The sequence below is a fragment of the Calonectris borealis genome, chromosome 17 (assembly GCF_964195595.1).
Source record: "Calonectris borealis chromosome 17, bCalBor7.hap1.2, whole genome shotgun sequence".
NCBI lineage: Eukaryota > Metazoa > Chordata > Aves > Procellariiformes > Procellariidae > Calonectris > Calonectris borealis.
In genome coordinates, this window is record NC_134328.1 from 7,259,323 (window position 1) to 7,275,883 (window position 16,561).

The 16,561-nt window shown below is 37.0% G+C and overlaps 1 protein-coding gene across 2 annotated transcripts in view; it reads left to right on the forward strand.

Moving 5' to 3' along the window:
* The window catches only part of SULF2 (sulfatase 2), a 170,475-nt gene that overhangs the window by 105,845 nt on the left and 48,069 nt on the right, over positions 1 to 16,561 (forward strand). For both annotated transcript variants that reach the window (XM_075166404.1, XM_075166403.1), the window contains one exon: positions 3,247 to 3,486. In XM_075166404.1, coding sequence (XP_075022505.1) covers positions 3,247 to 3,486 — 240 coding nt within the window. The remainder of the gene's footprint in view (positions 1 to 3,246; positions 3,487 to 16,561) is intronic.

The following is a 16,561-nucleotide window of genomic DNA, read 5'->3' on the forward strand; positions in this document are numbered from 1 at the left end:
TTATTTAGAAGATATTTCAGCCACGTTAGAGAAATGTGAGTGAGAGGCGATTTGTATGTTCCTACATCTTCCTCTGAAAAAGTACAAAAGTGGCATGGAAGATAATTTTTCTTAGTTATCATACATAGAGTTTAGGGCCTTAGAGCTTCATTAAAATTAAACATGAGAAAAAAAAAGGAAATGAAGATGTGAAAAAGGTGTCTAATGAGGTTCAAATAGGATAAAAATAGAAGGCTTTAGGGTACAGTTAATTAACGTTCTGGGGTTCAGTTAACTTATCTGCATATGGATACCACTTCTTAAATTGTGCTTCACAGTAGATTACGTCACTTGGAACTTAATAAGTTCTTCAAGAGCTGGAGCTCGCGAAAACTCATGTAAATTATGACCTCTGACAACAAAACACAACTAATGAGAGTCAGTATTATTTCATAATATTTCATAAACAACTGGTATATTTTCTCCATTAATATTAGTCAAAATATTAGCCTTATCCCTAAAGTGAACTGTGAAGACACACTGAGCAAAGTTATGGGTACCACATAAATTTCAAGTGGAATTTCAACCTAGGTTTTGCATCACATTGTTCAGTGAGCAGCTTGAATGCATCAAATTGATTGAACTTCTATATTTTCACAGTAGTCCAATTGATTTTTTTTTAAAATAGCTTAGAAAATTCACATTCAACTACTAAACCATTTTTATTTATTATCAGTGGTTTTAGACAGGTAACAGAACATTTTCTGAATTAAATATTGACACGTCAAAGCGTGACTTCTCTTAGTACATCCACTAATGAAACCCCAGAAGGTTTTCCAACTCAAACGGTGATTTGGTGAGGTTCCGGTTGCTGATTAACACATAACTAACCTTCTGCCACAGAAAGATCAGTTTCTACTTTTTCTCATAATTCTATGTTTGTATTGGAGGCAGGCTGAAGAAAATCAGTTTTGGTTGGCTGATTTCATGCTGTTTAAAATATTTAAAGCTGGCCTATTTAAGATTGTGCAGAAGACTATGCTGGATTTTTACCTTCCACTGATCTGTCACTCTGTATTAGTTATCAAGCTGGGGAAGCAGATTAGATCATATGTTTTTGTATTAAAGTCTGTTGATATATAGGGCCTTGTCATTACAGCATTTTATTAAAGGAGGTTACTGTCCCCAAGGGGAGTCTTAACATGTACTGTTATTTATGCACAGATGCCTCTGTCATTTAAAGGGGTTGTTAAATTGTATTTTAATATTGGGATGACAAAACATTCTTTCGGTTTGCCTATTTATGCTTGGGCTAGCTCATAAGACACACAGGGGAAACGTCCACAGTTTTCAGGCTCACATAATGTATAATTGACTGTTATAATTGTTAACTGCATTGTTAGTGTCTTTGAGCACTAACACTTATCCCACAGGTATGGAAACAAAAAATCTTGCTTTCTTCAGAAACTTCTTTTTGATATGTGAAGTTTAGCAAGTTCTAAAGGGGAAGTGCAATAACCTGCCTTGGTTCTTGTCACAAAGTGATGTGACAGAGATGTGGTCTGACCTGAGAAATGCACAAAAAGATTTTTAAATTTTTTTTTATATTCATTCCAACAAAATTATCTCAAGAAAACTAATACTATGGCAATTTTTAGGTGAAATGACCTACGTGGTGCCAGAGAGTCAGATTTCGTATGTGGTTTATGACCATTTTCCCTCTAGGTTTTGACTCCTCGTTATATCAATGTGCCCTGCATCAAATTGACTTACTGTTGCAATTTCATAATGAAATCCTTGCCTAAAGAGCTTAGAAGAAACCTAAACCCATTATTGACAGAAACAACATACAGTTTGTGCCAGATGGTTGCAGGATGCATTGATTAAAGCTGAACTATTAATCCAACTCAACCTTGGGTAAACTAGCCCCAACCCTACTCCAGCATGAACCCATACCTTCATCTCCATATGGTCCACTGGCTTTCCCTGCTCATAACAAGAAGGGAGGGTTGGTGATGGAAAGGTTTACCCTCCTTTGCCAGGTCATGCTGATGTCGGGTACCATTACAAGTTCTTTGGAAAATGGAAATTCTTCCTAGATCTAGTATAACTCACTCTGATGCAGTTTTAACTATCAGCCACCGATAGATGAGGGAAACTAAATGTCTTTTTTCTTCTGATCCTTGGTGTTTCTGCATGTAGGAAGAACTTTGATATGGATCCAGATTTAGCTATGTAGTCTACGGTAAAGATCCAGTCTTTGTCCAAAGCTTTGTCTTAAACAGGAAACAGAACAGCCATTTGGCAGCAGTGTAGCTTTCAGTAATTGTTGGCGAAAAGACTTTTACTCCCGTTACCCCAATTCATCCAAGTCCCTGCCAGCTAAACTTTCTTGTTTGTTTTTAGATGATGGTTATAAACTACATGGTGTTATCTGTCCCAAGTAGTCATCTAAAAATCTGATTCTGCGGAACCAAGCCTAAGGAAGTTTAGAGAGTTTTAGGCATCAAAATGGATCAAGTGGATAGATAGAACTCAGTGGACTCGTTATGGAAATTATTATGAGGGCTTTACTTTGTCTTTGGTTCCGTGAAAGTTACAGAAATCAATACCCACTAATACCTTACATCAGGAAAAAGAACATTCTATCTAGAGAACAACTCTAGCAGACCCTGCTTGAACAGAGGATTGGACTAAATAATTTCCAAGCATCCCTTCCAACCTCAATGGTTCTGTGATTACAACCCTCAGCCTTTTGCAGAAGGTTGGCACAAAAGGCAGTGCATCAGGTATCTTCTGAAACCAAGGATTAAATAATGCTTAAGGAGTATGCAAACTTTGGTCAGGGTTGCTGCACAAAGTGAATTTCACCCTCAGGCCACATTGTCTCAGCCTAATTCATGCTGGTTCTTGCCTTCAGCTACTGGAACAGTGCTAGTGGCTCCAGAAAGGCTGCACAGATGGTGCAGATAGTTACAGTGGTAAATTTTGAGCTTTGAGAGAGAGAAATTTAAAAAGCATTATGATGTATGTCAACAGGTTTGAGTCAAATCTTAACTTAGGACTTCAGTATTTGGTCCTTTTTAAAACAATGGGAGAACTTCACTAGAGGGGGGAGAAAAATCTCTTTGGATTTGGGTTCACTATGAGATTACAGTGCCCTTACTACCTGTGCTTGATTCTGGTCTCTGATGTAACACGTGAGCTCTTACTTAGCTCTTGTGACTGAAACAAGAAAATAGTTCTGAGATGGTTTTCTTCTTCCAGGTTCTATGCAAGTGATGAATAAAACAAGGCGGATCATGGAACATGGAGGTGCTCACTTCATCAATGCCTTCGTGACAACACCCATGTGCTGCCCATCTCGCTCCTCTATTCTTACGGGGAAGTACGTCCACAACCACAACACTTATACTAACAATGAGAACTGTTCTTCTCCGTCCTGGCAGGCTCAGCATGAAATACGTACATTTGCAGTGTACCTCAACAACACAGGATACAGGACAGGTAAGATCAAGGCTGGCTCTATCTGAAAGCTTCCTTAGACTCGTTAGTACACAGGCTAATGTATGTAATATTTTAATTTGTTCTTGTAATGGACTGCGGCAGTGCAGAATGCCAGAGCTTCAGTCTTGCGTGTAAGTTTAGCTTCCTTGCACTTTCACTTGAGGAAATATAAAAAAAAACCAAGACTTTTTTCAGAAGCTGGGAAGGATAAAATAATGTCCATGCTTGAATCGAAGGCATAGCACCTGTAGAATATGCCCTGCAATTACCTGAAGTGCACAGAACAGACAAGAAAGATGCTATGGAAAGGAATTAGTGATTTGAATTTTTCATAAAACAGATATATTAATCAAACTAAGAATACAAGCTCCTTCTGTGCTTTGGGGCAAAGTTGTCAGCTGGATTGGTTTCTCCAGACAGTCCATTCCCAGAAAAGTGTTCAGGATAAATAACGATTGAGGAATAATCAGCAAGATCAAATGTACTCCTGAGAAACAAATGATCCTCTTTGCATGCAGTACTCCTTAGGAACAAATATCCTGGAGAAAGGATTTCGGAAAATATGTAGCATGTGTTTCACACCTATTTCCTTCTTGCATTCTCCAGACATGAGATTTAGGTCCTTGCCCGTAACAGTGGTTTTGTCACTTTTCTTGCTAATGCTTTTTGTTATGATGATAAACAGGCATGTGTTATTTATAGTATATATACTATAGTATTGTAGTATAGTTGTTATTGATAATATGTATTTTTTTTCTTTGAATTTATAGTATTTGAGGTTTCCAGAAACTAGTATAAATCTTGAATAATAACTGTAACAAGATCATTATTTTCTTTCTAACTATTCATGTGAGTTTTACATGTTACTGCTGCGAAGTCTTGGTCTTAAAACAAATAGGTAATTTCCTTGTTTTGTTTTTCTAAAATAAAGACCTAAATTAATCTGGAAAAAAAAAAAATTAGGGGAAGTGCACATACCTTATTAATTGGATGCTGTTTCCCTCCATTTATCATTCCTGGCACTAATACTAATGATCTTATGAATACCACACCAAGATTAATGTTTTATTCTTCACAGATTATTTGTTTTGTGTTTTCTGATGTTTGTCTATTGTAATAGTTTTATATTTAGTGACTATATTTTGAGACCTGCAATTTCTACTAACTTGCATAGCTATTGCAAGTGTCCTGGTATTCATGTGCCTTACATTTTTACATTAACTTAATGTTTAAATTTAGACCCAAAATCTTAGTGAATCTATATTACATTTTTAGTCTACCTCGCTCAATTTGCAAACTAAATTTATTGGAACACACAGAAATAGTACTTTTACAAGTACAAAGCAATCTTGAGGTGTAAATGAGATCCTCATTCATGTAGTTAAATGTGATATGTTATTATACAAATTTAAATGAAAATTGCCATCATTGGAGGCTGGTGTTCATTTCTGATCTCCAGTTAAAGTCTTGAGTTATCCACTATGAAGGATGTCAGCAGTAAGAAGGTATTTTTTTACCTTCCCCCTCCCCTCCAAAGATCTGATCAGATTTACCTGCTTCAAAAACGGCAGGAAATTGTACTTTAGAACCTTGTTCACTCAGTTTCTCAAGTTTCAAAGGTAACCTGCTAAGGAGAGTATTTTGGAGATTATAAATACAGTTTCTCTGAAATGGGGAGTCCTCCTTGAACATGACTGCAGTGAACAAAGGAAGATCTGGAAAGCACAGGAGTTCATTTGTAGGGTTTTCTTATTATTTTTTGAGGTCCTTGGTAGTACTGGTTTGCCCTGCAAACATACAGTTTAGCTTCTTGATCCCTTTTTTTTTTTTTTTTGAAGAAGGAGAAGAAAAAGATGCCATGAGGAATAAAGCCTTTTGAGGCTTGCTTTTTATATTTAAGTTCACAACTTTGGAGTGAGAAAGCTATTATTTTGGAAGGGAGTTTGGTTTTTTCCTTAATTCATGAGCCAGGCCTTCTCCCTGTGTGTTTCTCTTCTCTTTTCTCTTTTGTTTAAACTTGAAGGAAGAAACTCCTACTCTACTTAACCTTCCCTCTGTTTTTCTTTTCTGCCACTCATTTCACACCTCCTTGCCCTCTTCTCTATTCATTGTGATCTCCCTGGGTTTTGTTCTGTTGCAAAAGATGATTCTGCTGGGGACTGTTCTTTCTGCGTTGTAGTATCTTCCCTGTGGCAGTGGCATTTGTAGTTTGGATCTATACAGTCTATACAGACTTGTGCTGCTGCTGACACCTTGGGGAAACGTGCCAGTGATACGCGGGCAGGAGAGAGCAGTGTGGTGCAGGTTTCTCTTGCACAAGTTGCAAATAAAAAATATGAGAGGAGATGGAAAAGGTGTGACTTTCCTATAATTGTTTCTCAGTTTCAGCCTAGGTTGTCAGTTTTATATTTTTCAACTTTGGCACTTTAAAAAGTTTGATCAACTTTGCTAGGCACTGGACTTGGCAGAATAGAGATGAAAGGAAGAGGCTGAGCTCAAGGGAAGTTCTGTCTTTGGCTTTAACAGTCAAGATTTCGACCACTGTGCATAGGGTTCACTGTCATTTTATGTGGATCAATTAAAATAAATATCATGACAATGCAAAGGATGGGTTTTCCTTTTACAATGGAAGCCATTGAGGCAGTAGGTGTTACAGGTATGTCTTCCTCTGCATTAACCTGTCTCACAGTCTAAAAAATGTTGGTGTCGTGAATAGCAACTAAAAGGCTGTGTTCTTGTTACATAGCCACTACACGTAGACAAGAAGTTCCCAATCTCAGTATATTAAGCAATCGGTTCGATTTTGAAGAGCTTCTCACATCATTGTCCTATTACATATTGTGGGAAGTTATGTAAGGACAATTTATGTAAACAAACCAAGTTGATGAATTAATCTTTAGAAAAGTCAGTGTAAGCAACATCTGAATCATTACTAACTTACAATAGTGGATGCAAGTACTTCAACTTGGAGCAGGAGATTATTAGAATGGAAAGGAAACAAAGAGATCCTGTGAAAAACATTTCTGAATGTCAGGGAATTTCTCTGCCAAAGGTTCCTGAGTAAACATTTACAGAAAAAAGGTTCTGTTTTCCGTGAACATACACATCTCTTTCTGTGAGACAGCTTTTAAAATGCACAATGCATTGCTGCATGCTTGGGTCCTGCAGCAACAAATACCAAGACGTTTTGTTGGAATACAGATTTAAACTTTCCTTAGACATTACTTAATGAGAAAAGCTTCTCTTTTCCATTTGCCTGGCTGGCTGAGTGATTAGGTCTTAAAATTGGTGACTGATTCCAGAATATTTTGTCAGCCTTATCTGCAGTCAGGAAATGAAAAGACATGTTTATCTTATTAAATTCAGCAGAATTAGGGATGGTGGGCCAAATTCACCCTGGCAGAAGGACACTTTTGCTTCAGTGAATCTTCTGAGAGAGTTCTGTTAATTTATGGTAGGGCTTAATGTGGCTCAGTATGCAGCAAATGCTGTACACATTTTGGCTAACTTACCATCCTTGTTCCTCTTGAGCAGTACTCTATAGTACAGCTAACCCTATTCAGTTAAATGAACCTATTAACAAAGGAAAAAGCTGCTACTTCTCTGCTAATATGTCACTATCTCACTCTGATGGTAAGTTCATACTGGAATTATGCAAAGAATTAATAAATGCCATTTTGCACCAGTCGTGTATTTTGAACCTAGAGAAAAGTCATTGTGGGAGGTCCATTTCTGCCATTATAAAAAATTTCTTGGGAATAAAAGTAATAATCATTCTTAGCACTTTCACGGGGCTTTACAATAATTAACTAATGAATTCATTAAAATTCAGTGACAATCTTCCATTTCCTCACATTAATATTAGCCTAAGAAGATACAGTGGCTGACTGCATTCAAATAATTATTTTTCCACTTCACTGTCTGAGCCTTTGACATTTTAAAGTGATTTTAACATTAAATTATATGAAAGAGGAGAAAGGCTATTGGTAAATCTTTATTAAAGGAGGAATGAACCTGAAAAATATGTGACCAGATTTATCCAGATACATGCCAGGAGAAAAATTGATTATCAGTTCCCTGCTGTAGAATTTGCTCTCCACAATAGTTGCTTGTTGCTATTTTTTTACAGAAATACTTAAAAACTTAACTGAAGTTGATCTCTGTGTATAATTGCTTGGTAGGGAATAATTGGTGACCTAAAGAGTCAAAGGGTAGACAGAAGTAGAGACAGAATAGTGAAATACTTTCTACAAGATCACATGCAGGTGAAAAGCAATGTTAAGAAGAGATGCAAGTTTTGATTCACACTCCAGTGCCCTGCCACTCTGCCATGCTGCACCACTTCTCTGTCATGTTACATGCGTATAAAGAAAACAGATTATCCAAGTCAGAGTGACATCCTATATGCAGGATAGATAGATTTTGCAGCTGATGAAGAACTGAAGGCCATTTTTAAAAATAATAACCAAATGATTTAAGAGTCAGACTTAATTTTTAAAAGTGATTTGCACGATTGGGAACTGAAGTGTTATGCTATTCACCTCCAAGACATCTAAGTGACTTTTCAAAACTGGATATCGGGTTTCTGAATTATTTACCTTGAAGGTAAATCAGTTTCCTTAGATCTTTTGCTCTCTATATAGAAATATTATCTTAGCAAGGTCTGTCAAATTATGTCTGTTAGATGGTTTGAGACCATTAGACTTGAAAATGGTGTGAAAGAAAGTTTCAGCATAGTGGCTATATCATGATAGCTGTTACTGCAAAAGGAAACCAAGGATCTATGCTGGAAAGGACGTAAGAAGATTCCTGATGTATAGCCCAAATCCACTCACTCTGTCCGTGTTACTACTTCTGGCAAGCTTGGTCCCTGGTGGTAAATTATTGAGCTGGAATATCCTGCAGATATTCTGGAGAATGACATTTTCAAACAAAAGACAGTTCTGGATTTCCTGCCTCATGTGTGTTAAAGACTTCCACCCCCGCCCCAGCTCTAACTTCAGTTCTATACTATAAGTTGGTTGCAAGTCAAACATGCATGTATCTTTTCCCTCTGACTCTATGAATTGAGTTCTAAGCATCAGTAATTTCACTTTAAATATATTATGATGTATGATAACTTAAAATGAGAACACATTAAGTAGAGCTGTGGTCTCCTGTGGGTTATGCAGAGGTTATAGAGATGAAACTTATCTCTACAGCTACTGTTTCATCACCTGTCTTCTGCATGTAACTTTATGTTATTTAATGCACATTTTAACTATCCTGAAGAGAGGAATATATACACTTCTGTGAATAACTGACTGAGTAAAATCCTCAAGATAGCCTGCAATCCAATAAAACTTTCCCAGGAGTCTGAGATGAAGGCATCCACAACTACAGAAATAAGCCAATGTCTGTGGCTCCCTTCTTTCCAGCCATACTTTGTTTCCTTCTTACCCTCTCCCTTATTTCTTCCCCTAAATCTATCTGTTTTCAATATAAAATGTTGTAGATTGTGAGAAACGCCTCATCTTTTTCTTTCCCCTTGCTATAACATACTCTTCTGATAGGATGCCAATTCTAGCATTTAAAGTGTAATGGCTTTGTCATACTGATTTGTTGTTTTAAGCGAGGAGTAATTCATAGCTTGATATTTCTTCAGAAATAGGATTATCATTTCATAGAATTCAAAACAGCTAAAAGCTAAACAGAATATTTGCACATTATGAAAATATTTTTAAAATCTTTGTTAGTTTAGATCTTTTAGGATGGCAGTACTTCCAAATTGAAAGAACCTATTGGCTTATTAAGTTTTTCATCTTCTAGTGCCATTTGTGTTCAATATTAGGTAGCTTATCAGCCAAAAATGAGAAGAAGTTCCCTTCTCACTCCGATCTAAGATCTTTTGTTTTATCCAGCTAGCAATTTAAGTCCTTGTGGTATCTTCTTGCATTCTTTTTTCTTTGCTTTTCTAGAATGCTGGGTTTTTTGCAGAAGTCTTTCAAAATAATCAAATTTAATTGATTACTGATTTAATTTACTGAATATAGTTTTCCTAAATTGTTTTTCCTATATGCCCAAAGGGGTGAGTGTTCTGTGTGGCCCACGTGGTTATATACTTGCCCTGTACAGCAGTGGTACACAAGTTAGTGGGCACTGGAAAAGCTTAGTGATAAGGAAGTTAAAAGATAGAACAATAAGCTGTATGCCATCTTTTAATAAAGTGCATAGGAGAACAGGGATGATTTCAAAGACTCATCAGTGCCTACAATATAAACTTTGCAGATAGATTCTAATTCCAGTTTCTGGATGTTGAATTCCAATTTCTTTGAATTGGAACATCCTCATGTCTTTTTGTATGTTTTAGTAGCATGAATACTGCCCTGAAACCTTTGTATTGTCTTCCAAGGTAGAGATGATAGCACTTCCCATCCTTGTGTATACGTTATGCATGGGAGGACTATATATGTTTTTGAGATGGATGCATTTCAGGACTGTAAGAGGTGACTGGTTATTTGCAAAAAAAAAAAGTGTCAAATTTTTTTTTTTTGCAAAAGTAAAAGGTAAACGTACAGACAATAAACTACTGTAGAACCTAGATTTCGTCTCTTTCAGTGAGTACCTTCTTGAAAGGAGAATTCTGTGGTTATATTGAACCAGGATTGGACTTTTCTCCTAATTGGATTCAGTAAGACTTTATTGTTTTTATTTATGAACTAATGCTTTTAGTAGTGTTCTTCCAGGTTTATTGCTAGGTGGAAAAAAACAGCTTTGTTAAAATACGGCAGGTATTTCTTCTTGCACAGCATATCTCAATAGCTCCCTGAAACTTGGCAATCGGGTTTTCTTCAAATTCTATGGACAAAATGGCTCTAAATGAAATTCTTTTGGAGTTGGCGCAAATAGCATGGTGCAGACTTTGGTATTTTAGTAAAGATTCAGGGTTAAGCTAGATAAGCTTTTGATTAGACTGTTTGTCATTAAAAAAAGGTCTGACAATCTGCTGTTGGGGAGGTTTTTTGTTTTTATGTGTGGAAGAGGAAATGTTGCATGTGATGAGAGGAGGATAATCTAAAGGTTAAGATTCTTCTGTGACCATGATACATAAAACAGGGGAGTGATACCCATGGTAAATTTTTAATAAAATGTCTCGTTGTTGTGGTGGTTTTGACGTTGAGAAACGTTTTGTGGAAAATCTGCATGGTCAGGGTTGGCCACCAAGGAATATGAGCAGACTGACTAGCGATACTGAGCCGTGTTGTAGAGTAGCGCTCTAAACCATGTAGCCAGCCAGCACTCCTGCATTTTCTTGTGCTGCTTGGTATAGGAAATGATGCTGTTGCGATACACTAAGTCATCTTGTCCTGAATTGTAATAAAGGTTGATGATATGAAGATCGCTATTTCTAGATATTTTTCCTTTAACTTTCAGAGGGTGTGTGTGATAGGGATGTTCAGAAAGATATTTATGCCTTACAATCCTAGTTGTTTTTAAACTTTTGTAAGCTGTGCCATAGGCATTAGGGAAAGGGGGCTTTGGCCCCAATTCCACTGGGAATTTGCTCACCTGAGAAGGACAAGCAAGACTTGGCTCACTATCAGCATTCTTCAGTTTGATTCCTTGTTGACCATTTCAAAATATTTGGTTTGAGCCCTTTTGTTTTATTTGGCTTCATCTGCTCCCCTTCAGCCAATTCCCCTGATTCATTAAATAGATCTTGGCACTGATCCTTGGCCACAACTGAGGAATGTGCAATGCAAACTCAGGAAGAGGAACAAAGGTGTCATAAAGATTATTGTGCATTGCCTTTGTCCTGCTAGATATCAGACTAGTCCCCTGGCATAACAAGAAAGCCTGTAAGCTATTCTAAATGCAGTAGTTACCAGTCCTTGTACAAGATGGTTTTTACAACTATTATGTTTCATGAATTGTAATGATAAATTTTATTCCAGCTACAGAGAAGAGCTGTGCATGTAAAGGCTCTTGCCTTTAGTACTACTCTTTTTATGTCCCTGTGATGATGGGTGGAACATGTGATCTTTAAGAAAATTTTGTGCTATCGGTGTACTGTAAGTTAGAGAAAAATTGGACCACCGTGTGCAGTAGACTAAAATAAAATGTGTGTATACACCTGTACTTCTTTCCTTAGTCTAACTGGTGAAATAGTTCAATGACTTGATCATTTCAAGGACTGTTGCAGATATCCAAAAGGCAAGAAATAGCAAAGAAGTACTCAGAGCCCAGTCTTCCTTAGCATCCTGAAACTGATGGAACTAAAGGGATCTGAGAACAAAATGTGGTCTTAAGCCCTTCTTTTCCTCCTTAAAAATACTCAAACATTTAGGAACTCACTGTATGTTTAATGCAACCCATTAGATTTACTGCAGTTACTGAGGTATTAATACTAACGCTGTATCGTCTAATCTTTGCAGTAGTGTCATATTTCCTGTTGTCACTAAAGGTGCCAGCTGGTACCGTTTTGTTCAGGTGACGTCAGCACTTCGGAGTTACTGATTTTTTTGGAAAACCTGGTCAGTTATTTTGATACCCAATGAGAACTGAGTGTCTCTTGAAAAATCTTTCCCATGGAACCAAATTTAATAATAAATTACAGGATTTTATCTCAGAATTTCCCCATATTAATAATCCCCATATTTCTGGTGTAAATCCATTAATTTCACTGGGTTTATTCTATTGTACATTGTCAGTTTAACAGTATATTTGGCCATGATGTGAATGCAAAGCTGACTTGACCTTTGGGCTTACTGCTTGTTACATGCATACTTAGCCATGCTGAAAGTGCTTTCTCATCTGCTTTCCTCTGATTGTGTCTTAGAGGACGAAAAGTACTGAAAGTAATTTTTGCTAGATATACAGCAGAAATAAGATCAGAAATGTCCCCCCGCCCCTCCCAGTCCAAACCTAAGGGATTGCTCAAGTGTAGCTAATTGTTCAACTTTGGGGTGGGAAAAACTAGTATCAAATACAGAAGTAAAAGATTTTAGAGGGGTAAACAAATGCCTATGAGGAACCAAGATTTCCAGCTCAAAACCCAAGTTAATACCTGGAAAGTTGGCTGTTGAAATATGACAGAAAAACAGCGCTTTAAATACATCTTTACAGTACTTAATGCACAACATTCATGTTTAAATGTAGAGGGTTTATAGGTTAAAACATGAGTTTAACTTCACAGTCATGGTGGTAAGTGCAATTTAATGGGATGCTAATAAGTGGATACAGCTAAGTAGCATGAAGGATATGAAGAGAAGACTCCAGGAGGAGGGATGTGTGGTATAAATACTGAGCTTACTGTCCAGGAGTAACAAGAAGCTGAATTTTACTTTTTCTCAGCTTCAGGATTTATTATGAGAACACAAATATTTACAAATGTATTCCTAAATTCTAAAATCCTGGAATCATGTATATTCAACTGAAGATGGGCCTCATAAGTCACCTAGTCCATCACACGATCACAGGCTAATTCAGGTTGGAAGGGACCTCAGGAAGTCTCTTTTCCACCACCTGCTCAAAGCCTGCCCCAGGCCATGTTGCTGAGGGCTTTATCCTGTCTAGTCTTGAAAAACACCAAGGATTGGAATTGCACAGTCTTTCTGAACAACCTGTTTCACTCTTTGACTCTTCTTTTTGTGAAAAAGCTTTTCTTTACATCCAGGCTGAACCTCACTTGTTTCAATCTATGCTGGTTCGTTCTTGTCCTCCCACCATGCACCACCATGAAGAGCCTGGCTTTGTCTTCCCAATAATCTCCTTGCAGCTGAAAAGGTTATTAGGTCCCCCTGAAGCTGGGCTAATGTTGCTCCATGGAGTATATTTTCCTAGTGCATAGCTTGACTTGGCTTTATGTATAGCAGAGCTTTATCTTTCACTGCTTCCCAACAGAATGTAACGTATCACTGTTAGGAAGTTATTACTAGTACTCCTCTCATATATTCTTTTCTTGATTTCGTCTTCTTACTTTATTTAAAATGAGCATAAACACTATGATCATATTGTTAAACAGGTTTTTAGTGGAATGGATAAGTGACCTTGGCCAGTAGTTAACAGAACTGTGTCTAAACAGACGACTAACTATGGTCAGAATCAGAGCTACCAAATCAAGCAAATTGAGTGAAAGACTGAAATTCTGTTTCTAAATCTGATCTTCTGGCAATTTTACACTGGTGAATCTCTGTTGACTTCCACTGCATTCCTGTTTCTAGTTTGAGAACTGAAAAAGGTCTGTTATATCCAACTCCCAATGTTGGGCAGACCGTATAGAATAAAAAGGGATGAATGATCCCCTGCATCATTTTATTGATGCATCCTGAATTATCTTTGTTTTCAATTTAATGCAAAGTTTTATGAATATCCTTTGTAGATGCATTTTAGTTGTGTTAAGTATTTTTAGGTAGGTATTGGGAGAAGAATTAGTGTTTAAAAAAAAGGGAAAAAATCCCCAACAAACTTGTAGAGCTGGTAGATGGTATAGATAGATGATAGAACTAGCTGGAACATTTCCAATGGTGGTAAATGATGCCTTGATGTCCGTTCTTTTCATTGTGCTTTTACACTACATTTGACAATATGCTAGGTCTGCTTTTTAGGCAACGAGCTGTGGCCTTGATATATCTGCAGTTGCGTTGCATGCAGAGCAGACCTTTGTATTAATTGATAGCACAGGGAAAATTCTTTTGTGTGCAATTTTTTTCCTTATAGGAAGAGTTCAAAAAACAAAAACCTCTTGTAAAAATTTCACTCTATACCAAAGAATTTTCCAGGTGCTTATCATCGAAGGGCAAGACTCTGAGAACCTTAGAAGGTCATGAACCCCTGCAGAAGTGGTAATGGTGTACAAAGGACTCAACTCTTGCATATCCTGTTTTATGTAGTCTTAGGAGGAACTACGTTGTATAGTATTTAAAGCAAAGGAAAATCACATTCTTAATTGCATTTATTAAAAACAGCCACTTGGATGTTTTTTAATGACCATTTCATAGACTGGATATAGGAACATGGCTGAGCATATCAAACAGCAGCCTCTGAGAATGTTTATTAATGAAATCTTGGAGCGGTTTGAAATTGGATGTACCAAAGGCATGTGTACTCTAGTGAGCAGCTGTCTCTGGTGGTGAACTAATCTCAAGAGGGGAAAAATTGTGTTAGAGAGAATCTTTACAATCCAAAATCAAAATCTTTCACCAGCACCAAAAGAGCTTTATTGTAACCCAATATTTTGTACTGCAGAGGAGTGACATTTTAAAGTTTTTGAATAACAAGCCTTTACACGGCTGAGAAGCAGGGGGAAAAGAAAAAGATGTGAAATGGAAGATTGGAAACAGCAGAGAAAATTTTTTAAAGCACTCTGACATCCATGAAAGATTATAAAGACATCCTGAATGTACAATGGGGGGTATGCAAAAGGTGCTGGAAGGAACTTCCGCCAGACTTTCCTTTAATGCCTCTGCGGAATAACAATGAAGTAATTCTTTACAGAATGCCTCTTTCCTGAGTTCTTCAGCTGGCTCAGCCAAAGGTTTTAGGAACGGATTGGTTCCTGTGAGCAGAAATGCCAAATATATCTCTGTTTGGATACAATATGTTGAATGGGGGACAAAAGGCTTTGGACTGCCTTGTGCATACCTGCTACTGTAAGACAGTGGTCAGTGTTTCAATCCTGTGTTCCTTGTTACCAGGACAAGAAAAAATGTGCATCTATATTGTTTAATTACCCGTGACTACTGTGAGTTGCCTTTCATTCTTTAAAAATTAGAAGTTGTTCATAAAGCAAAGTAATTTGAAAAGTGTATATACTGTATAAATACAATCCCCGAGTAATGTGATAATTTTCACCTACAGTGGAGTAGATTTTGCTTTGTTCCTTGCTGCTAGTTTACTTTGCTTGGTTAAAGAAGACATTATGAGGTAGTTTAGGACAGTGAAACAAATTTTCTGCAGCATGCTTATCAGTCACTTAACCCTTTTGTAAGTGGCTCATCTTTAGAATAGCGTAACACCTTACGTGCTTTTGCAAAATATTTTGAAAGCACAGTGTAATTTTAAGGAATTTATTAATTGTGTCCCAATAGATGTGCCCTCCTCATCTTCTGTGATGTAGATCTTAATTTTGTCAGCACTTTCATCTCTTTCAAACACTTCAAACAAATTGAATACCTTGAAATTTGTTCAGGAGGATGATTCAAAATACGCTTCTGAATTCTACCTAAGCACTTTGAGCTGAATCTTGTGGACATTTAGTGCACAATATACTCCCTGTAAATTTATTTAATTCCGTTCCACTATATTATTTTATACTATTATGTTGCTAATATAATGTTTCCCCTTTTTCTTAGAAAAGAAAAACACAATCAGGTAATGATATAGAGCTCTCTCACATACTGTTTCTCACTGTTCTCACTGTGTCTATCTTTTGGACAGATATTGAGCCTGACACAAATAGACACAAATCCATTTACTTCAGTGAGGCTGGCCCTTTTTACAGTGGCTGAAAACCTGTTCTACTCTTTCCACAGTATTGCTCCTTGCATGTGTATAAGTACAAGAAGGTGCAGTATCAGACATTATAGGCAACAAGCTTAAAAAAAAATCTGAAGAACCTGGGAACTGCAAACTGTGTGCTCAAGCCCCCTAGACTTTGAGATGAGCTTTAATCTAAGGTCAAGATCAGAATCTCAGATATTGTGTTGTCCTTATAGAAGCACAGTTGTTTATTGATAGATGGTCAGTATGAGGTGCTGCAGGCACTATGTGACTCTGGATTAAAAATATTTGTTATGTCAAGTGGAACAAGTGTAAAGATCTTTATGCTATTCTCTGTGGTGATGGTAATGCTAACTTGTATTGCCAGACCATTCAAAAATTAAGATCTGAGCTCTGATCATGAAAAGTCAGATGCTGAATTGCAGTGCAATCTGCAGACCCAAGAGCAGAATTTTGCCTTTCAGCTATAAAAAACTAGCTAGATTAATAGGGTCTTCCAGTATAATTTATCCTGTGATTGCATAGTGATGATATAACATATAAACTAATACTGAAAAGTATATTCCTTTAAATTATTTACTTTTTTACTGGAATA